The 23,712-nt window shown below is 48.4% G+C and overlaps 1 protein-coding gene across 9 annotated transcripts in view; it reads left to right on the top strand.

Annotated features, from left to right (window-relative positions):
- The window catches only part of LOC149866753 (rap1 GTPase-activating protein 1-like), a 119,876-nt gene that overhangs the window by 81,122 nt on the left and 15,042 nt on the right, over window positions 1-23,712 (top strand). For 6 of the 9 annotated variants that reach the window (XM_090044111.1, XM_090044108.1, XM_090044106.1 and 3 more), the window contains 3 exons: window positions 679-795; window positions 1,139-1,265; window positions 1,433-1,535. In XM_090044111.1, the coding sequence (XP_089900237.1) occupies window positions 679-795; window positions 1,139-1,265; window positions 1,433-1,535 (347 nt within the window). Of the gene's footprint in view, window positions 1-678; window positions 796-1,138; window positions 1,266-1,432; window positions 1,536-2,530; window positions 6,612-8,842; window positions 8,995-23,712 lie in introns of those variants that run through there. The other 3 variants (XR_016441945.1, XR_016441944.1, XM_090044109.1) reach the window with 2 other exon arrangements.

Genomic DNA, 23,712 nt, shown 5'->3' with positions numbered 1-23,712 from the left:
TGGATCCCTGCATGATGCTGTGAATCCTAGACAAAAGCTGTCCCAGGGTCATGCAGCCCAGGACCAGAACTCGAGGCTCCCATTCTGGGACTATCCCATCCAATTAGGGATGGGTGGTCACCCTAGATGACCCTGAGATCAGGACTGGGAGTTTTTTTAAGCCACAATTAAAGAAGTCACAATGCTAAATGGCCTATACTGTGAGCTTCTCTCACAAGTGTCTTAGTTAAATAGCTATCAACCAAAATGAAAGAAGTTTAACTAATTTTAAAGAGAAAACCCAGGACACTCTCAATCAGATGTCACAACCTTGGTATCTTTAGTGTTCCAATCATAATAAAACACGGCTGGAAAGGACCTCAGGAGGTCATCTAATCCAACCTCCTGCTCAAGGCAGGATCATCAGCATTCTTTTCTTGAAGTGCAGTGCCCAAAAATAGAGGGTTGTTTTTTTTAAATCCAATTCATGGCTTTTTATTCATTATAAAGAAGCCTAAAAGGGACCAGTCCCAATACATTTTATCTCTGCAGGTCACTTTTAAGAAGACTGTCCTGTTCTGTAATGTTCCTGCCTGTTTTCCATCTCTGTGTTGCTGAAAGATCTCTGCATTTTGCAGTGTAGAGAGCATTAGATTTCATGACTGTGACTCCTGGCCCTTGTTTTTAATTTCATTCCAGTAAGGATGTTGCTGAGGGGATCCAGAAGGTGGTTGATAGTCCAGGACCTTTACTTGACCTGAAGTCTGATGGATCCTCCAGTCCCAGTTCCCCAGAATTCCCAAATAGGAAGAGCAAGTGAGTCTAAAATCACCTTTCAAGACATGCACTTGTTGCCCCTGGCAGAGACTTGTGCTTTGCAAGTATCTTGCTTTCTTAGTTCTCTTACACTGTTACCTTGAATGGAAAAAATGTCATCTGAATTGGTGCAGGCAGGAAACAGAAGGCATATATCTTGTGTTCTAGTCCTACCTGAAACTGCCTGTGAATGAGTCATTTCCTGTATTATTGTAATAAAGTCACATCACAAGTGGTGTGAGGCTGTTAATGTCTGTGCAATTCTTGAGTAATCTTGGGTGGATGATGCAAAATGAGGTCTGCATATCACAATGATGATAACTCTGGGGCTTCGGTTCCATAGAACCCTCTCCAATCAAAGCTCAGGATATTGTGTGATGCAGCCACTTTCGCGCTCCTCTTCCAATGTGAGCAGCTGTTGTAGTGGAGTGAGGGAAAATGAAACATCTGAGGAAGAGGAGAACGAGACGGTGAGTATATAACCTCTGAAATTCAGATTCCCTTCCCTTCATACTCAGGGTCTCCATCTCCTGCTCACACCAAATTCTAGACTTACCCCTCCCCTAGATAGTCCCCATTCTTGGTACTAATGATTACAAAATGCATTTTTAACACATCTCTTTTCTATCCTGTTTAGGAGCTGATGTGCTCTGTCTCGGGCCCTCAGAAGCAGGATTCCTTGGTTCAGAGTGTGTGGCTGGATGACATTGTCTGTACACCCAGCAGTGGCAGTTCACCAGGTAAAACCATGCTAGAATGGGGGAGGGCAACAGAGAGATGAAGTTCAGTAACAAAGGAACAGAGAGCTGGAAAGGAAGATCACACCAGTGAGGGAAACTAGAGAAGTGGGCAGGAAGGTAGTTATGATGGATATATTTCAGTGAATGCCTCAACCTTCAGATACTAATAGGATATGCGGTGTGTAAAAGTCTGGATACATACTGGAGAGAGAGGGGGTTGCTACAGATTGAGCCTCTGGCCACATGGAAGTCTGTCTCCCCTGCCTCCACCCCAGTACCTCCCTTTACTGAGTATGGGGGCTCACATGCCATTTATGCCTCCTCAGCCTCCTCTTTTAGAGAATCCCAGTTTCCTGGCCCAGAAGGTCCCATCTGCTCACCCTCTCCTAGTCAGTTTCTCTGTTCCCCTTTCCAGTTTTAGACTCTGGATAGAGCGACACACTTTTCCATAGTTTTTTGTTTTCTTTAGAAATTACTTTATCATTTTGGTTGAGGTTTTCTTAAAATTCAGCCTGAAGTAAACACCCAGGCTGCATCTACACAAGGGGCTACTGCATAGTGACAAATGCACATTTATTTAGTAGTTGTATAAACAAGTACTAAATGACTGTGCAGGGGTGTTGGTTATAGCCATGTTGGTCTAAGGAAGTTCTTTGGGTATCATAGAATCGTGGAAATTAAGGGCTGAAAGGGACCTTGACAAATCATTGAGTCCAACCCCCTGCTGTGGGCAGCAACACTGATGAAATCAAGTGATCCAAACAAGGTGTCTATTCAGTCTCCTCTTGAAGACTTCCAAGGTTGGGGACTGCATCAGCTCCTTGGGAAGTCTATTCCAGATTCTGGTCACCCTTACTGTAATGAAGTTCTTCCTTGCATCCAACCAGAAACCATCCGCTAACAGTTTATGGCCATTGCTCCTTGTCCTCCCCTGGGGCACCCTAGTGAACAGTTTTTCTTCCAGCTCCTGATATTCACTCCTTACATACTTATAGGTGGCCACGAAGTGCTGTCCAAGTCTTCTCTTCCCCAGGATGAACAGTCCCAGATCCCTTAGTCTTATCTCATAAGGTTTGTCCTCCAGGCCCTTAATCGTTTTTGTGGCCCTTCTCTGGACCCTTTCAAGATTCTCCACATCTTTTTTGAAGTGCAGTGCCCAGAACTAGATCAATCTGTTATGGATTCTCTTCTAAAGGAGCTACAAGGACCAGTTACAAGAAATGGCCTGGGAAACAGAAGGGTGTGCTGTTTATCAGGAATGAAGATATGGGACACAAACCTAAGGCTGATGAAGATACTAATGGGAGCAGGGAAGAAGTTGTTAATTCATCTTTATGTGAAAAGAAGTGATATGACTGGATATTTGCTGACAAAGATAAACAACAATGATACTAGGCTGGGGAAGACCCTAAAAAAACCTAGAAGCTCAAGTTATTCTCAGTAGGATTCTTTCGTGCTCAAGAGGAGAGAGAAAGCATAACAAGATAATGAAGATAAATGAATGGTTTATGGTTGTGGGATGCATGACCTCTGACAGACATTTACACATAAAGAGCTTCTGTCCAGGGATGGGCTGCGCTTGAATAAATGAGGAAATAGCCAGTTGGGATCAGGGCTGGTCTAACTTATAAGAGCTTTAGGAACTCAGGATTGGGAGAATTCTGAAAAATCTCCACACTGAGGATAAGCATTGAATAGGACTGTAGTCTGGAAAATAAGAAAGTGGCCCAAGAAAGAGGGCCACCAAAGTGTGAAAGGGTGGTCATAGGCATTAGCATAAGTTGTTAGTATAAATAAGGTGATCACACACATTCCAACCAATACTGAAATCTCCAAGCTCTGCCACTGGAGCCCGCCTCAGCAGCAGGCAGCTCCCAGGGGCAGGATCAATCTCCCAGACCCTGCTCCAATCACAGAGCTGGGGCCAGGAGTTCCCTGCTGCCAGGGCAGAGGGACATTGTCCCAGCCCAGGCTCTACCATCAGAGCCTGCCATGGCAGGAGGCAGCTCCTGGAGGCAGGGAGCAATCTCCTGGCCCCTGCTGCCTGGATGACCAGGAGCAAATTTTCTCCTGGCTGTCCATCTACACGTATGTTACTGTGAGGTAACTAGTCTCCAGTTAATTTCCTATCTGCATTTGCAGGTAGCAAATTAACTGGGGAGTAGACCAATTTACTCCAGAGTAAGCATCTGCATGTGTGAATGGTGATGCCTACCATGCAGTAAATTGGTCTACTGTGCAGTAAAGCATCTCGTGTAGACATGTCCATAGATGACCAAATTCATATTTGGAAATGAATACAGTGCCCTACAAGGTCTTGGGTGCTCCCTCTGCTTGAAGAAGTGTGCATGTACCTGAAAACCTGCAAAGAAGAATTTTCCCAATTATTTTAGTTGGTCTAATAAAATGACTGTACAGTAACCTGAGTTGTGCAGTAGTGCCTGAGAACACCTTTTTTGTGATGCTGCTGTGCACTAGCCTAATATTATTGCGCAGTAGCGTTGCATCACATTTTGTCTTACATAATGCTACTACACAATAGTATCAGGCTACTCTGCAGTCAGCATCTCCTGTAGACGTGGCCCCTGTATGGAAAATATTAGCTGAAATATCTGGAAAGTGATAAGCAACTGAAAATAATTTTATTGAACGTGTCATCCAATCTTACCCACCTTCCATTTTCATCTGTCATTCCCATTTAACATGTTTTCTTCGGGGGGGGGGGTATGTCTCTACTTCAGTAACTGCAGTCATTGTCACATAGACCAAAGCTAGATTTAAATAAACTATCTCCACTATCAGTATCAATCTAGCTACAGTAGCACAGAACTCAGTGTGGATGAAGAACTAGAGGACTTCTCCATTTTCTTTAGCAGATTTTGCATCCTGCACTAGAATCACAGTCACAGCAGTTACTGCAGTGTAGTCATACTGATTAGTATGCCTGTAGCACACTTGACAAAAAGGGTGCACACCACTGCTCTGTATGTTAAGAGTCAGTGGGTGAAGAGATTGGGACGCTGGGATAAGGAGACAGGAGTTGGAAGGAAAAGATGGAGAATTGAACACTGAGACTACAAAGGCAAATACTTTATCTGGGGATGGACAAACAAAAAGCAAAAATTTCCCTACCTGTTAGGATAGATAGCAGTACTGATACTGGTGTTAATGTGAGGAATGACATCAGGCTTCAGCATCTCTGTAGTAACAGTGGTGTAGCCTTCTGTGCAGTACCAAGTGCTAGGAGCAGTACTTGGATCCTATCTTTTCTGTCTTGCCAGATATTAGTAGCAGTAGTGGAGAAGAGATAATGTGAGGTATGTGACAGGAGAGGAAATACACAGAGTGCTAAGGTTCAGGCCCCTGGAGGTACACAACAGACTGAATCCTGGAAGAAGAGTTAGCTCCAAAAGGTCTATTGTTAATGCAGGGGAAGGAGCGGAGATACACTGGAGGGCTGGTTTTAAGAACTGTGAGGGAACCACAGAGCTTGGCTGATATTAGTGGTGAATTGTGTGTATGGAAACTATGGTGGCTGGCATAAGGGACAAAGCCTACAAAGGAGTAGACAGCTGAGGGGGGTGGTGTTCAGGAGCAGAGGGAAGAAGGAACCTCAATAGGGTGTGATGTTTGTGGCCAGAGAGGAGATTTTGGCACCTAATCTCTCATTTCTGGGAGCTCTTATGAGCTTTGGAAGGCTACCAGGAATTCAAGCTCCTTTGCCATTAGTACTCCCTTCTGGGAGATTGGCTTGATCTCGGACTCTGTATCAGGATCCCCCAGAATAAGAGCCTCTTATTATCTAGTGGAGCATGGACTTTCATTGCTATCAAAAGCAGTACCAGAGAAGGGATTTGGTAATTTCATTTAATAGATTTCATAGACATTAGGGCTAGAAGGGACCTTGGAAGATCATCAAATCCAGCCCTTTGCCCCAAGGGCAGGGAGTCAGCTGGGGTCAAAGGATCCCAGCAAGATAAGTGTCCAAACAGGTTCATCTATAATCAGTGCTTGAAGTGTTGTGTTGTGAAGTCAAAAAGACCCAAGTTCACCTCTGTGGGTGAGGAAGGGACCTAGAAGCCAGGTTCTCCTGTTTCTCATGTGAATGCTCTATCCCAGCAGTTGACAATGTTTTCTAGCAGCAGGCCAGAATGCCCCAGATCATAGATTTCATAGACATCAGGGCTGGAAGGGACCTCGGGAGGTCATCGAGTCCAGCCCCCTGCCCAAAGGGCAGGAAGTCAGCTGGGGTCATAGGATCCCAGCAAGATAAGCATCCAATTTACTCTTGAAGGTGTTCAATGTAGGTGCTTGAACCACCTCCGATGGCAGACTGTTCCAGACCTTGGGGGCTCGGACAGTAAAGAAATTCTTCCCTATGTCCAGCCTGAAACGGTCTCGCAGGAGTTTATGACCGTTTGACTTAGTCATCCCTTGGGGTGCTCTGGTGAACAAACGTTCCCCCAGATACTGGTGGTCACCCCTGATAACTTTATAGGTGGGCTATCAGATCACCCCTGAACCTGCGCTTTTCCAGTCTAAAGAGCCCCATAGCTCTTAGCCTGTCATCGTAAGGTCTGTTTTCCTGACCTCTGATCATGTGTGTGGCTCTCCTCTGGACTCTCTCAAGCTTCTCCACATCCTTTTTGAATTGTGGAGCCCAAAACTGGATGCAGTACTCCAGCTGCGGCCTCACCAAAGCCGAGTACAAGAGGAGAATGACGTCCCGGGATTTGCTCGAGAAGCATTTATGGATGCAAGCCAGTGTTTTGGTTGCTTTACTAGCCGCAGCATCGCATTGCAGGCTCATGTTCATCTTGTGGTCAAGGAACCCACAAGTCTCTTTCTTCTGTAGTGCTATACAACGTAGCACTGCCGAGCCTATAAGGATGCTGCAGGTTTTTCCTCCCAAGGTGGAGAACCTTGCATTTTTCAGTGTTAAACACCATCAGGTTCTCGTCTGCCGATTTGCTGAGCTTGTCCAGGTCAGCCTGGATCACCCACCTATCTTCTGGCGTGGATGCTTTGCCCGAAAGTTTGGTGTCATCGGCGAACTTGGCCAGTCCACTCCTGACTCCAATGTCCACATCATTAATGAAGATGTTGAACAGGATGGGTCCAAGGACAGAGCCTTGAGGGACCCCACTGGTCACAGGGCACCACGATGAGTGACTGCCATCAATTACAACCCTCTGGGTCTGACCACGGAGCCAGTTTCCCAGCCAGCGGATCATGGTGGAGCCAAGGCCACAACTGGGCAGTTTGGCCAAGAGGTGATCAAGGGATACCAGATCAAAAGCTTTTTTGAAGTCAAGATATATGACATCAATCTCTTCTCCCTCATCCAGGTGGTAGGTCACCTGGTCGTAGAAGGAAATGAGATTGGTCAAACAAGACCTACCCGCAACAAACCCGTGCTGGCTATCCCTTAGGATGTTAGCCTGGGCCAGTCCATCAAGGATGGCCTCCTTAATAAACTTTTCTAAGATCTTCCCCAGGATAGAAGTCAGGCTAATGGACCTGTAGTTAGCCGGATCCACTCTCCTCTCTTTCTTGAAGATTGGCACCACATTGGCCTTCTTCCAGTCTTCAGGCACTACACCAGAGCACCAGGAGTTTTCAAAGATCCGTGTCAGGGGCTGGGCTATGACGCTCACCAGCTCCTTGAGTACCCTGGGGTGCAGATTGTCAGGGCCGGCTGACTTGAAGGTATCCAGCTTCTCAAGGTGTTCCTTCACGAGGTCAGCATTTATGGAGGGTAGGGGATTCCCATCACCCGCATCTCCCTGTCCCATAGCAGGCATGGGCGTCCCATGGGACTGATGAAAGACTGACGCAAAGTACCCATTTAATAGGTTGGCTTTTTCCTGGGTGTCAGTTGTCAGTTGCCCCATCTGGTTTAGCAGGGGTCCAACGTTGCCCTTGCTTTTCCTCCGGCTCCCCACATATCTGAAAAAGGACTTTTTGTTGTCCTTGATGCTTGAAGCTAGTTGGAGTTCAGTTGCAGCCTTGGCTTTCCTGGTTTGCTCCCTGCAGGACCGGACCAGCGCAGAATAATCCTCCTTGGAGGTGAATCCCGTCCTCCATCCTTTGTAGGCTTTCCTTTTTAGCCGCAGGAGGTCCGCTAGGTCCCTGGAGAGCCAGGAGGGCTGCTGTGCCTTCTTGCTGCCTTTCCTCTGTGTTGGAATAGATTTAGCTTGTGCATTGAGGATTGCTTCCTTGAGAAGCAACCACTCTTCTTGAACTCCCATCTCCCTGGGGTCATGGTCCCTAAGGGCCAATGCTGGCCAGCACTAGGACACCTGGCCATGGCATGGGGAAAACTACCTGGTGCAGGAATGCCACTAAAGCTCCCCAATTCCACGGGCCGTAAGTTGCAGACCCCTGTCCTAGCCACTTAGCTATGGGATTGGAGAAGATGGGGAGCCTCCTCCAACCTCTGGTTCCTGAGTCTAAGCATGGTAATCCATGATCACGCAGATTTTAGTGAGTTTAGTTTTAGGTGTCTAAAGCAGTGTGCCTGCGCTACTATTGAGCATGCCCAGTCTGAATGCATATGTAGTCATCCATATGCCCAGGGCTAGGTGTCAAGGAACAGAATTCCATCTGGGTATATAAATGCCAAAAATACCATGTAAAGGACCAAAAATTGACCATTTAGATGACTAGGCAGAAAACAGAATGACACGCTTTGTGACACAACGCACAAGCAGTCATCCAAAATTGTGGAAGAGAACTTGCCGGAAAAGCATCAAAGAACAAGGAAACTGGATGCTTTGGAGGATGGAAGCTGACAACTGATCACTTCTGACTCCCAACTATGAAGGCAAATAAAAGATGAAGCAAGGGAATTGAGCTTTCTCTGCTGGTGGAAGAGGCAAAGCTGTGCACCCCCAAAGCTGGCAGGATTAAGGGCACCAGCTGCAAGATGAAGGTAAGAGTGATGGTGTTTGGTAACACCCTCATGCAAAGCACAGAGGCCTCTATCTACCAACTGAACTTGCTGTCTGAGGCAGTCTGCTGCTTAACAGGAGCCTGAACCTGAGATGTTTCTAAAGGCTTGCTGATATTCACCCAGCCCTCTGCCTACTACCTCAAACAGCTCATTTACATGGGCACTAATACTCCTGCAAGGGGTGACCCTGATGAAATCAAATGTGACTAGAGAATGCTGGGTGCAAGGATGAAGGGGCAGGAGCTCAGATTGTATTCCACCTGTCAGGGGTTAAGGTCCAAGCAGAAGCAGATATAGATCAACACAGGGTTGCACAGATGGTTTTACCTGCAGTGCTTTGGCTTCCTTGCAGAAAGAAGACCTGCTGAGCAGAGATGCAAAAGGACATCTTTGCATATATACTTGCTAAACCAGATTCAATGATGGGATGGAGGTGTAAATAAAAAGCAGGAGAACCTGGACAAAAACCCAGTAAAAGGAGATGATATGGAGAGTCTTAACAAGGTAGTAGGAGAGAAATTATCAGGGCAATTAGCTACTTATCTAAGATCTAATGCAAGAAGTATGGGCTAGGGAGGAGTGTGGTGTGGCTTGGATCCATGGCCTGTTCTCTTACAAATCCTCTCATGTGTGATGATCATAATGCCTAGAGCCATCCAAGGCATCAAAGCCTGATAGGATAATGTGTACAAGTTGCCAGTAAGAAAGAGAGGACAAGGGTCAAGACTGATGCAAAGAGAGAGAAGGGATACAGAGTAGGAGCAATGGAGCGTGGAGAGGAAACCTGGAAACCTCAGGCACTTGACTGAGTCCAAGCAAAGTTGTTTTTCACATGCTACTATGTACCCAGACTGAGCAAAGATACGTTTTATTCCTTTTTTTCCTTGTCCTGATTTCCTTTTCCTTAAAGCAAACCTTAGGAAAACGTTTTTGAGAATCTCCAGGCTTCTGGAGTTTGTTGACCATAGAGTCCATCCTAATGGACTCTGTGATGTCATCATGCCTAATGAACTGAGTGACATCACAGTGGTAAACAAGAGATCAGAAAAAGAAGGAAGAAAAAGTCAGTGGGAGAATTTGAGTCTGCTGACAGGAAGATGCTTTTTTCTAGAGAAGGTAGCGGGGTTATGGATATAATGTGGTCAAGCCAGAGAGTAAATGAATATAAGAAATATAAGAAATGGGCTTTTTGAATGCAATGTAAAGAAAAAAATTGGATGGACTGTTTCTTTATTTAAAGTTACACATGTACTAGAAAGACACCTATCCATATACTCTCGGCATGATTGATTTAAGGTAAAACTTAATTAAAAAGGTTTGAATGCAGTATTACAACTTAATATTCCTAGACTACAGAGATGGACTAATGGATACATATTTGGGGCACAGCTGTACATGCATTAATATGCCTTTTCTAATGAGCATTGCATTTAGTACCTCTGATGTGAAGTACTAAATTAACATGCATTATGCTGTGCTAATGCACAGTAGTACTAATGCACAGTAGTGCATTTGCATGCTTTTTTGGTGAAACTTAATGCACAGTAGACTATTTTACTGCACATTAGTGTAATGTCAATTTTTTATGCAACCTTTTAATGCACAGTAAAATAATCTACTGTGCATTAAAGCATGCATGTAGATGTGCCCTGGCTGAATAACTGCAAGGAAAGAGTAAGTATAAATCAATCAAGGTGAGAACGGCAGGAAGGTTTAAGTGGGGTCTCAGAGGGGCGTTGTTCTGAATCTGTCAGAATTAGAATTCAAAAGGATCTTGATAGGTTACTGGGCACTAGACAATGAAATGAAAGTCATTAAAGACAAATGTGATATACTACACTTAGGGAAGAAAAACCAAATGCACAAATACAGAAAGGAGTATAACTGCCTAAGCAACAGAACTGCTGAAAATGATTTGGGGGTTTTGGTGCATCGCAGACTTACCATATATGTCAGCAGTGTGATGCAATGGCAAAAAAAGAAAACACAATTTTAGCTTTCATTAACAAGACGATTGTATATAAAGTACAAGACATGGGCAGCTGGTGCCGCCTTAGTCATGGGGGACATGTGCCCCCCTGCAACCAGTGCCGTCAACCAAGGGTGGTCCCCCCACAGCTAATCTCACTGCCAGAGGGGACCCCTGCAGCTGATCCCGCGATTGCTGATGGCTGCGGCCGATCTCTGCAACCGCTTCTGGGAGTGGCTGCAGCAATTGACTGGCGCTTGCAGAGGGGACACCAGTGCTCCCACCTGGCCCCCCTGCCCATCACCTAAGTGGTAAGTGTGGCCATTCACAGGGTGCACCAGTGCTCTCAGTGTGTACGTGCACCCCATACGTGTTGCCACTGGTAAAAGAGGTAAAGTACGTCTCTCACCCCATCCTCATTAAAAAACTAGGCAACTGTGGCATTGATGCCTATGCAGTCAGATGGATTGCAGATTGGCTCAAGGGTCATACTCAGAGGGTGGTGGTGGATGGGTCATATTCAACCTGGGGGGAAGTGGGCAGCGGAGTCCCCCAGGGCTCGGTCCTTGGGCCTGTGCTGTTCAGTTGCTTCATCAGTGATTTGGACGACGGGGTGAACAGCAACCTGTTTAAATTTGCTGATGATATCAAAATTTGGGGTGAGGTGAGCACGTTAGTAGGGAGGGAAAGATTGCAGCAAGATCTGGACAGGTTACAGGAGTGGGCTAACATAAACAGGATGCGTTTCAATACTGACAAGTGTAGGGTGCTGCACTTAGGCAGTACAAACCAGCAGTACACTTATAGAATGGGAAACTCCCTTCTTGAGAGCACGGAGGCAGAAAGGGATCTTGGAGTCATGATTGACTCCAAGATGAACATGGGCCGACAATGCGAGGTCATGGTTGGCAGGGCTAACCGGACCTTGTCATGCATCCACAGGTGCATCTCAAGTAGAGCCAGGGAGGTGATCCTCCCCTTCTATGCGACTCTGGTCAGCCACAGCTGGAGTACTGTGTCCAGTTCTGGGTGCCACACTTCAGGAGGGATGTGGACAACATTGAAAGGGTCCAGAGGAGGGCCACCCGCATGATCTGGGGACAACAGGGCAGACCCTACAATGAGAGACTGCGGGACCTGAACCTGTTCAGCCTTCACAAGAGAAGGCTGAGGGGGGACCTGGTGACTGTCTATAAACTCACTAGGGGGGACCAGAAGTGTTTGGGGGAGACACTGTTTCCCCTAGCACCCCCTGGCATAACAAGGAACAATGGACACAAATTATTGGAGAGTAGGCTTAGATTAGACATCCGCAAGAACTACTTCACAGTTAGGGCGGCTAGGAGCTGGAAACAACTTCCAAGGGAAGTGGTGCTGGCTCCTACCCTGGAAATCTTTAAGAAGAGGCTTGATGCGTACCTGGCTGGACTCATTTGAGTCTAGTCTTTTTCTCCCGCCCAGGTGGTGGGGTCGGACTTGAAGATCTACGAGGTCCCTTCTGTCCTGACTTCTATGATTCTATGATACTATTACTCAGCACTGATCAGGCCTTGTCTAGAGTACTGTATGGCATTCTGGGTTTTGCATTTTAAAAAGGATATCAAGAAACTTTAAAGGACCTAGAAGCAAGCAAAAAAGATGATAAAGGGGTTGTTATACAAGCCATATGAGTAGAAGGTGAGAGAACTGCATACGTCTAATTTGGAGAAAAGAAAATTAAATAGGAATATAATGGCAATTTTCAAATATTTAAAAGGTTGCCATGAAGAGACTGCCTTGTTGAGACCGTAACTGGAGTACTGTGTCCAGTTCTGGGCACCACACTTCAAGAAGGGTGTGGAGAAGCTTGAGAGATAGTCCAGGGGAGGGCCACACGCATGATTAGAGGCCTGGAGACCAAGATGTATGAGGAGAGGTTGAGGAACTTGGGATTATTCAGCCTGGAGAAGAGAAGACTCAGGGGGGACTTGGTTGCAGCCTATAAGTATATCGGGGCATACATCAGGGTTTGTGGGAGCATCTATTCACCAAGGCCCTCCAGAGGAGGACAAGGAATAATGGGCACAAGCTAATTGAAAATCACTTCAGGTTAAACATAAGGAAAAACTTCTTTACAAGCCATGTGCCGAAGGTTTGGAACAGGCTCCCCCCAAAAGTGGTACAGTTATCCATCCTGGTGATCTTCAAAAACATCTTGACGCCCATCTTCCTGGGATTATTTGATCCTGGCAGTCTTTCCTGCCCATGTGCAAGGGGGCTGGACCTGATGATCTGTAAGGTCCCTTCCAGCCTCTAACAACTATGAAACTATAAGAAGAGAGATTTCATAGATTTCATAGACATTAGGGCTGAAAGGGACCTTGTAAGATCATTGGGTCCAGCTGCCTGCTGCAGCATCCAAATGTTTCTTGAAAGTGTCCAGAGTAGGTGCTTGTTCCAGGCCTTGGGGGCTCAGACAGTAAAGAAGTTTTTCCTTATGTCCAGTCTAAAATTGTCTTCCAGCAGTTTGTGACCATTGGACCTTGTCATTCCCTGGGGTGCTCTGGTGAACAGGTATTCCCCTAGGTCCTGATGCACACCCCTTATTTATTTATAGGCTGCCACCAAGTCGCCCCTGAGCCTGCACTTCTCCAGGCTGAAGAGTCTGATAGCTTGCAGCCCCTCTTCGTAAGGCCTGTTCTCCTGCCCTCTGATCATGCATGTGGCTCTCCTCTGGACTCTCTCAGGCTTCTCCACATCCTTCCTAAATTGTGGAGCCCAGAATTGGATACAGTAGTCCAGCTGCAGCCTCACCAAGGCCAAGTACAGCAGGAGGATGACATCCTGGGATTTGCTTGAGAAGCATCTATGGATGCAAGCCAGAGTTTTGCTCACTTTACCAGCTGTGGTATCTCATTGGTGGCTCATGTTCATCTTGTGGTCAGTCATGACCCCCAAGTCTCTTTTGGTCATGGTGCTAGTGAGCATAGCATTGTCGAGCCTGTAAGTGTAATGCAGGTTTCTTTTCTGGAGGTGGAGCACCTTGCATTTCTCCATATTGAATGACATCAGGTTTTCATCCACCCACCTTGCAAGCTTATCAAGGTTGGCCTGGATCACCAGCCTATCCTTAAGTGTGGACACTGTTCCCCAAAGTTTGGTGTTGTCAGTGAACTTAGCCAGTCTGCTTCTGATGCCAGTGTCCAGATTGTTTATGAAGACATTAAAGAGTACAGGTCTGAGAACAGAGCCTTGGAGGATGCCACTAGTCACTGAGTGCCATGTTGATTCAGTTCTGTCAACTACCAGTCTCTGGGTCCGACCCTGGAGCCAGTTCCCCAGCCATTGAACTATGAAGTAGTCGAGGCCGCAGTTGCCTAGTTTTTCCATGAGTACATCATGGGACACCAGGTCAAAGGCCTTTTTAAAGTCCAAATGTTTGATATCAACCCTTTCCTTTTGTCCAGGTGATAGGTCACCTGGTCATAGAAGGAAATGAGGTTGGTCAGGCAAGATCTACCCGCAACAAACCTGTGCTGACTGTCCCTGAGAATGATGCCTTCTGTTAGCCTCTTAAGAATGGTTTCTATGATAATTTTTTCCAAAATCTTCCCAGGGATTAAGGTCAAACTGATTGGCCTGTAGTTTCCCAGGTCTTCCTTCCTCCCTTTCTTGAAGATAGGCACCGCATTGGCCCTTTCTGATTTTCAGATACTTGGCCTGAGTGCCACAAGTTCTCAAATATCCTTGTTAGTGGCTGCGCTATGATGTCTGCCAATTCCTTTAGCATTCTTGGGTGCAACCTATCTGGGCCAGCTCATCTGGGGGGGTCCAACCTCTCAAGATGCTTCCTCACAAGATCCACGCCAATGGTGGGTATATGTTCACCCTCACCCTGGTCATCCCGCATCACGTTAGGCATGGGGTGGTCCCTTTGGGCTGGTGAAAAATGGACACAAAGTAATCATTGAGCAGATTGGCTTTTTCCTGGGTGTCAGTAGTCAGCTGTCCCAGCTGGTTTAGCAGGGGTCCAACCGTTGCCCTTGTTTTTCTTTCAACTCCCCGCATATTTGAAGAAGGACTTTTTATTGTCCTTGATTTGTGTAGCCAGTTGGAGTTCAGTTGCAGCCTTGGCTTTCCTAGTTTGCTCCCTGCAGGTGTGAACCAGTGCAGAATACTCCTTCTTAGTAGTGTTTCCTATCTTCCATCCTTTGTAAGCCTCTCTTTTTAGATGTAGGAGGTCTGTGAGCTCCCTGTTGAGCCAAGGGGGTTGTTGAACCCTTTTATCACCTTTCCTACGGGTTGGGATGAACTTCCCTAAGGATCACTTTTTTAGGGAGCAACCTCTCATCGTGAACTCCCCTCCCTGTGAGATCCTGGCCTCTCAGGGCCTCAAGAACAAGCCTCTTGAGCTTCTGAAAGTCAGCTTCTGGTTTTGGGATGCATGACCTCTGACAGGCATTTACACATAAAGAGCTTCTGTCCAGGGATGGGCTCCACATGTATAAGTGAAGAAATAGCCACTTGGGATCAGGGCTGGTCCAACTTACAAGAGCTTTAGGAACTCAGGATTGGGAGCGTTCTAAAAACCTCCACACTGAGGATAAGCATTGAATAGGATGGTAATCTGGAAAATAAGGAAGTGGCCCAAAAAGGAAGGGCATCAAAGTGTGAAAGGGGTGGTCATAGGCATTAGCACAAGTCATTAGTATAAATAAGATGGTCACACAATTCCAACCAAACCTGATATCTCCCAAGACCTTGTACTGCACTGTATCCGTTTCCAAATCCAAATTTGGTCATCTATGGGAGCATCTACACAAGATGCTTTACTGCTCAGTAGACCAATTTACTGCACAGTAAGTATCACCACCCACACATGAAGATGCTTACTGTGCAGTAAACAGGTCTACTCGCACATGTACATGGCTGACCAGGAGCAAATTTGCTCCCAGTCATCCAGGTAGTAGGGGGAAGGAGATTGCTCCCTATCCCCAGGAGCTGCTTACTGTCGGGGCAAGCTCTAGTGATGCAGCCCGGACTGGGATGATGTCCCCCTGCCCCGGCAGCTGGGAACTCCCAGCCCCAGTTCCATGATCAGAGCTGGGACTGGGCTATTACTCCCTGCCCCTGGGAGCTGCCTGCTGCTGAGGAAGGCTCCGATAGCAGAGCTCAGGCTGGGACAATGTCCCCTTCTCCCACCAGCCCCCTGCTATCTGCCCAGTGGCAGATGGGACAGGGGACTGGGACCTGCCAGCCCCTTCCTCCTGCAGCTGTTTCTCAGCCCCCTGCCCCTGATCACAGACCCAAGACCAGGAGCTCCCTGCTGCCAGGGCAGGAAGCAATCTCCCAGGGCCTTGCCAGGAGACCCCATGCTCCTTTCAAGCCCCTGGGCTAGCACCCAGGGGGAGCCTTGGACTTCCCCTGGCTGCTGTCTCGGGGCAGAGCCGGGTGGGAGCATCCCTTTCCAGGCTGCTCGCATTAGGAGCAAATCTGCTTCCGAGAGGGAGTACCTGTAAACTTGCTCCCCTATATGCTTCCTGCGCAGTGTTTTTACTTCACAGTAAGTCTACTTCAAATTTATTGCAGGTATAGACACACCCTATAATGACCAGCCTTAATCCCTTACTCAAGTAAGAGATAGATGGAAATAACTTTATTTTTATATACCAATGCAAGAAGTCTCAGCACTAAATTGGAGAAGCTTCTGATGCACGACACTAAATCACACAAAGGAATAATAGAGCCATGCTAGAATAGTAGTGGAATATTAAAGGATGCAACCTTTTTGAGAGGAATGGAAACAAGAATAAAAGTGCTAGGGTAGCACTGCGCATCAGTCAAGTAGTAGATTGTGGGAAAATAGAATAAGCTGGTATAGACAAAACACAATCCCTTTGAATGAAAAATCACATCATGAAGGAACAATATAAAAGACTTCAGAGAGTCTTACAGGTTGGGGGTTTATTATAGATGACCAAATTCAGATTTGGAAATGGTTATGATTCTATAAGGTCTTGGGAGGTTTCAGTATCAGTAGAAATTCAGCAATTATGGGAAGCATCAATTTTTCCTGATCTAGACTTGAGCTTGAAAACTGCACATAATAATAGTGTGCAGATATTTGTGAATCAGTTAACTAAAAAGTTTCCTACCAAGAGGTCTCTGTACTAACAAGAAACAAGGCTATGTAAGTTCTAGATGTTACAGTAGAAATGCTTGTGAGAAATAATCAGGGGCAGATTCTATTCCACCTATGAGATGTGCAAGTGGTTTTAGGTGCCTAAGTGAATTCCCATTCCACCCTGCTCAAGACCCTGAAAACCCTTTAGAACACCTTTTGTAATAACCCTTCATTCCACCCCTGAGAGAGTAAAAAATGCAGCATGGAAGAGGGGTAGGGGTGAGGATGTCACCCCTTTTGCAGTAGTTGTCCATTTGGTTGTCTAAGTAGCCATTGTGCCTAACAGCCTAAATGACAAAATGGAGATAGAATCTAGTGCTTTTCAGCATGAAATGCACATCAGCACTAAGAAAGTGGCGGTGGCACACTTTTGAGCTAAAACACATCAAAGTTGTTTTAATTCAAAAGCACACTGCTGCCATTTTCTGCGCGCTGCTCTGCATTTCGCTGTTTATCTAGATGTATGTAATGCAGCACCGGGCATGTCAGCTCACATGCTCTGCAGATGCAATTAATCGTGTCTGCTCCAACACACTGGATTTCCAGCGTGTCAGAGCAGACAAAGGTAAGTGTATAAATGCCCACAATAGCTATGTTTTAAAAAAGGAGAAAAAGTCACGCAGGTACTAACAGCCCTAGTAGCATGGTTTCAACAGCAGGTGAGATCTTGGAACAGGAACTGCAGGAAAGACTAGTGAAAGATGTAGACAGAAATGGAAAATGGTACAAAACACAATATGAACTTATCAGAGGATGACTATGTCAAAATAATTTAATAATTTCTTCTACCAGGATAAGACATTTCTTGGATAAAGGTAATGCAGTGGGCTTAATTGATCTAGATCTTAGCAAAGCTTTTGATACCATGCCTCATGGAAAGCTACTTAATGAATTAAATGAATTTCATAGAGAAGCAGGGCTGGAAGGGATTTCTAGAGGTCATCTAATGCAACCCCCATCCTGAGGAAGGATCATCCCTATCCAGACCAACAATGCATAATTTAAGCTCCTCGTAAGACTGCTGTAAACCCTGTTAGACAACACAAGACAATATCCTAATGTGTCACAAGTAAAGCAGGGGAACCACAGTAGCCAATGTCCAGTTTCTATAGAAGATTAATATACACTTGAGAGATCCCAGGGAGAGGGCTACGTCCCCCACTACAGAGGAAGGCAAAAGCCCCCACAATCATACCAGTAAGGCTGTGGGGGAAGAGTCCTTCCTTACCCCAGATATGGTGATCTGGTGATCAGACCCCAGGCAGAGGGGCAAGACCCTCCAGTCAGGAACCTCCAGCTTTGGTCCCACTAGCAGCATTGGCCCACCCCAGTCAAAATCTCCGAATTTGGCTGCAACCAATACACAGTGCCTCTGAGGGAAGCTTTAAAACACCCTGACACATGTAGCAGAAAAGTGTTGGGGGAGGGGGTGTGAAAGCAACCAGTAAAGCTCAGAAGTATGGGAAAAATCCTTAGGAGAACATTGGCATTAGCTATGCCTTAATCATCCCCAACCAGTGATTGTCTAACCTTTTCTTGAATGCTTCCAGGGGTGCGTCCACACATGCAGGCATGTGCGCTTGCAGCGTCTCAGATAGGAGCAGCACAAATTTGTGATAGGGATTTTTGCCTCAGCACATGTGACTGGACATGCACTTTGGTGTGGGGCAAGTTGTGCCACTTGGGGCAAAATGACCCTGCGCAGCTCCATCTGGATCTGCAGCCAGGGGGAGCTAGAGCCTGGGGCCAGCACCTGTGCTGGCCCCAGCAGTTTAAAAACCTGTCCTCATAGATTCATAGATTCATAGATGCTAGGGTCGGAAGGGACCTCAATAGATCATCGAGTCCGACCCCCTGCATAAGCAGGAAAGAGTGCTGGGCCTACATTACCCCAGCTAGATACACATCCAACCTTCTCTTGAATACCCCCAGGGTAGGGGAGAGCACCACCTCCCTTGGGAGCCCGTTCCAGACCTTGGCCACTCGAACTGTGAAGAAGTTCCTCCTAATATCCAATCTAAATCTGCTCTCCTCTAGCTTGTGGCCATTATTTCTTGTAACCCCCGGGGGCGCCTTGGTGAATAAATACTCACCAATTCCCTTCTGTGCCCCCCTGACGAACTTATAGGCAGCCACCAGGTCGCCTCTCAACCTTCTCTTGCGGAGGCTGAAAAGGTCCAGTTTCTCTAATCTCTCCTCGTAGGGCTTGGCCTGCAGGCCCTTAACCATACGAGTGGCCCTTCTCTGGACCCTCTCCAGGTTATCCGCATCCTTCTTGAAGTGCGGCGCCCAGAATTGCACGCAGTACTCCAGCTGCGGTCTGACCAGCGCCCGATAGAGGGGAAGTATCACCTCCTTGGACCTATTTGTCATGCATCTGCTGATGCACGATAAAGTGCCATTGGCTTTTCTGATGGTTTCGTCACACTGCCGACTCATGTTCATCTTGGAGTCCACTAGGACTCCAAGATCCCTTTCCACTTCCGTGCCACCCAGCAGGTCATTTCCTAGGCTGTAGGTGTGCTGGACATTTTTCCTCCCTAGATGCAGCACTTTGCATTTCTCCTTGTTGAACTGCATTCTGTTGTTTTCTGCCCACTTGTCTAACCTGTCCAGGTCTGCTTGCAGCTGTTCCCTGCCCTCCGGCGTGTCCACTTCGCCCCATAGCTTAGTGTCATCTGCAAACTTGGACAGAGTACATTTCACCCCCTCGTCCAAGTCGCTGATGAAGACATTAAAGAGTATCGGTCCAAGCACCGAGCCCTGCGGGACCCCACTGCCCACACTCTTCCAGGTCGAAACCGACCCATCCACCACAACTCTCTGGGTGCGACCCTCCAGCCAATTCTCCACCCACCGGACTGTGCAGTAATCCAAGTCACAGCCCCTTAACTTGTTCACCAGTATGGGGTGGGATACCGTATCAAAGGCCTTCCTGAAGTCCAAGTATACGACATCCACCCCTCCTCCTGCGTCGAGGCGTTTTGTGACCTGGTCATAAAAAGAGACTAGATTGGTCAGGCACGATCTACCTGCCACGAACCCGTGCTGGTTTCCCCTCAGCATAATTTGTCCTGCCGGGCTCTCACAAATGTGAGCCTTGATGATTTTCTCAAAGATTTTGCCAAGGATGGAGGTGAGACTGACTGGCCTATAGTTACCCGGGTCCTCCTTCCTCCCCTTCTTGAAAATGGGAACCACATTGGCCCTTTTCCAGTCCTCCGGGACTTGACCCGTGCGCCACGAGCATTCAAATATTCCCGCCAGTGGCTCTGCAATGATGTCGGCCAGTGCCTTCAGTACCCTCGGATGGAGCTCATCCGGGCCTGCCGACTTAAAGGCATCCAGTTCCTCCAAGTGACCCTGCACCACCTCAGGGTCCACGCATGGAAGTCTGGTGCCTTGCTGCTGCCTCCCTACACTCCCAGTGAGAGACTTGTCATGCCTCTCGCTTAGGAACACTGAGGCGAAGAACTCGTTGAGGAGTTCAGCCTTGTCCCCTCTGTCCGTCACCAATTGTTTCTGCCCATTTAGCAGGGGTCCTATTCCTCCCTGGGCCTTCCTTTTACTCCCTATATATCTAAAAAACAATTTCTTATTGTCTTTTACTTGGGTTGCCATCCTCAGCTCCATGGTAGCTTTGGCCTGTCTAACTGCCTCCCTACAAGCACGAGCAGAAGAGGTATATTCCTCTTTGGTGATCTCTCCCTGTTTCCACTTTTTATGTGCTCCCCTTTTGGCCCTTAGTCTGCCCTGGATTTCTCTGGTCAGCCAGGGAAGCCTCCTGGCCCCTTTCCCTCTTTTACCTCGCACGGGGATCGTCTCGCTTTGTGCTCGAAGGATAGCTTCCTTAAGGCACAGCCACCCTTCTTGGGCTCCCATCATTTCAAAACTACTACTCTGCAGTGCATCCTTCACTAATCGCCTGAGTTCGCTGAAATCAGCTTTCCTAAAGTCCAGCACGTTCACCCTACTGGTTACCTTACCCACTCGACGCCTTATGTTGAATTGTACTTTTAGGTGATCACTGTCCCCCAGATGGCTACCGATCTGTAGGTCCCCTACTATGTCATCCCCCGTTGCCAATACCAGATCCAGTAAGGCATTCCCCCTAGTGGGACCATGTACCTCCTGCGTCAGGTGGAGGTCCTGTACACAGGTTAGAAACCTGCGTGAGCGGTGGGACTTTGCTGTCTGTGTCTCCCAGCAGATGTCCGGGTAGTTTAGGTCCCCCATGACCACTGCCTCTTTAGCTTTTATGGTCTCTGAGAGTTGCCTCAGGAGCCCCAAATCTATTTCTTCCCCTTGATGTGGGGGTCTGTAGCAGACCCCTACCACCAAATCCTTTTCTCCTTGCCCCCCATGTAGCCTAACCCACAGTCCTTCTACTTCCTCATCCTTTGATTCTGTCTTGATGAGGGTTGATGTATATTGCTCCTTAACATAGAGCGCAACCCCTCCTCCCCTTTTCCCCACTCTGTCCTTTCTGTACAATCTATAGCCCTCAATATGTACCGCCCAGTCGTGGGATGGATCCCACCAGGTTTCCGTCAGCCCCACTAAGTCGTAGTCATTTAGTGCAACCAGGAGCGCTAGTTCATCCTGCTTGTTCCCCATGCTCCTAGCATTAGTATATAGGCACTTGAGCCCTGTGACTGGTGCTTTTGCTACCCCCTCGCTCCAAGTCCTAAAGGGCTTTTTGTCTCTAACCTTCCCGTTCCTTACCTGTGCCGTATTGCTGTCCACCCCCTGTCTTTCACGTTCCCAAAGCTCTCTTTCTTGCCCTCAGGAGCTTCTGAGGCCCATCCACTTGGTATCTGGGGACACTACCCCTTGTGCCAACTGGACTGTTGAAGCAACCCTGACCTGGAGTAGCCCCTGCACCCTCTACCCATTGCAGCAGTTTGGCAGTGGGGGCTGCTGTCTGGCTATGACCTGCTGCCACTTGTGACAGCGTCCGCCCCCTTGGATCTGTGGCCCCATGGCTGCACCCCTGCCAAACCCAAATGGGATGCCTCGCTCTGCCTTTTGGGCAGCAATTGCCCAGAAGATGTGCTCTTTACTGTGGCCCACTTTAGACTATCAAGGCTTGTCTTCTTGGCCTCAAATGGCCTCGAGGTCAGCCGCCTCATCTGCCCTCCAGCTGTGTCCCTGGTGCTGGCCCTGGACAGGCTTTTCTGCATGTATCTCACCAGTTGTCTCACCAGCAGATATGCTGGTGTCCCCTGTTTAAAAATTGCAAATACTCTGATAAGAAACCCAATTCTCTCATTAAAATACGCAAAATAATGTTCTTCTGCTATTAAAATGAAACGCCACTATATAGAGAGAGATCAGTTGGGCAGTGCTTTATTGATATATTTAGAAGTGTAAAGTAATTTGGGCAGGGTGGAGTTTGTGGGTGGGTGTAGGGTTTGCTGGGGTGAGGCTTGTGGAGGTACGTGGCTTGTGTGGGGGTGTGGGGTCTGTGGCTGGGTATATGGGTGAGGGGTTTGTGGGGGTGGCTTGGGGATATGGGTGTTGTGGGTGGATTGTTGCAGGGGGCACTCAGGAGGGCTGAGTCCCCTGCCTCCCCACAGAATGAAGGCCCCCTGCACTGCACATGGACTGCCCCCCCAACACAGCCCACAGCTCCCCCTACAGAGCCATAGGGCCCCCCCCCGGACCATCTGCACCCCCTGTATGGCCCACATGCCCCCCTTCAGGGCACACAGCCCCCTGCATGACCCACAGCTCCTCCCCCCCACAGCAGCAGCTGCCATCAGGGCGTTTGGAACCCTCCTGGCACAGCCCCCCTGCCCCCTGCAACGCAGGGCAGCATAGCTCAGCCCCAGCCACCTGGCACCCAGCACTGCCTGTACCACATTGCGTGGGCCCAGCCCAGCTTAGTGTGGGGCCATATGCCTTTGGGCAGCTCCAGACCACTCGGGCTGTTACTCGGGGCCCAGCACCACTCACAGGGACTGCATGTCACATTGGGCCAAGACCTGCCTCCATGGATCTGGCCGGACCTGATCACACATGGGGCCCATGCACGCAGGCCCAGCCTGGCACAAAACGTAGTCCTTGCGAGCAACTGGATGGTGCTCCAGCTAGCCCCAGAGCAGCATCAGCAGTCTACCCAGACCCCGCCACTAGTTCCTGGCACACCCTCACTGCACACCTGCCTTTCCCACACCGTGTCCGTGCGCTGGGCACTGCAGGCACCTACCCAGACCTGCCAGCACTGGTACTGCCACAGAGAAGCCCAGCAGCCACCAAGGGAGCCAGGCTGGCATTCTTCCTGAGGTGATACACTGTCTCCTGGGGCCACAGCTGGTCCCAAGTGGAGACCACAGACGTCATCTAACTGTGGGGAGAGGCCAAGGTCCTCAGCCAGTTTGTGTGGAGCAGATGTTTCAACATGCACCTCTATAAGTGCCTGTCATGCCACATATGGGAGCGTGGGCAAGATTGGTCAGCACTCCAGTGACATATAAAGGTCAAGGCCTTGCAGGCACAGTGAGTCACCATCACTGACCACAACTGCCAGTCAGGGACTGCCTGAAAGTCCATGCCTTTATGTGGCAGCTGGATGATACCCTTGTACCCCAAGACACTGGCCTGAGCCGTGCTATCTATTCAAGCATGGGTGGCCTGCCTGAGCCTCTGCCGTGGCCTGGCATCCATGGTGATGTGTCACCAGGGAAGGGCCCCTTGAGACACCAGGAGCCCTTCCTACAATTCTACCCAACCCTGGCCTCCCCCAGCAGCTCTGGGAGCCCAGGCCAGCACCTGTTCCACCAGCTCCACATGCTTAGCCCCACCTAGGAGGCCAGGCTGCCCATGGCACCACCAACTGCCAGCAGCTCCAGTTCCTCCCCAGAGGGGGCCCCTGCCTGGGCACCTGGACACCACATCCCTGCACCCTAGGACACTGCCAGGAGCTGCACATCCTCGCTGCCAGCAGGGACAAACTCAGGCCACCAGGCATGCCTGCCAAGCCCACCTGGTAAGCCCTGCACTGGGGGAACGACCTGCCCTTGCCCCCGCTTTTGCCTCTCCCCCCCTCCCTGCCTGGCCTGTGCATACTTTTCCTGGTGGCTGGACC

The sequence above is a fragment of the Crocodylus siamensis genome, chromosome 4 (assembly GCF_052110815.1).
Source record: "Crocodylus siamensis isolate JL-2025a chromosome 4, ASM5211081v1, whole genome shotgun sequence".
In the NCBI taxonomy this organism is placed as follows: Eukaryota; Metazoa; Chordata; order Crocodylia; family Crocodylidae; genus Crocodylus; species Crocodylus siamensis.
This window is presented reverse-complemented; position numbering and strand designations above follow the sequence as displayed.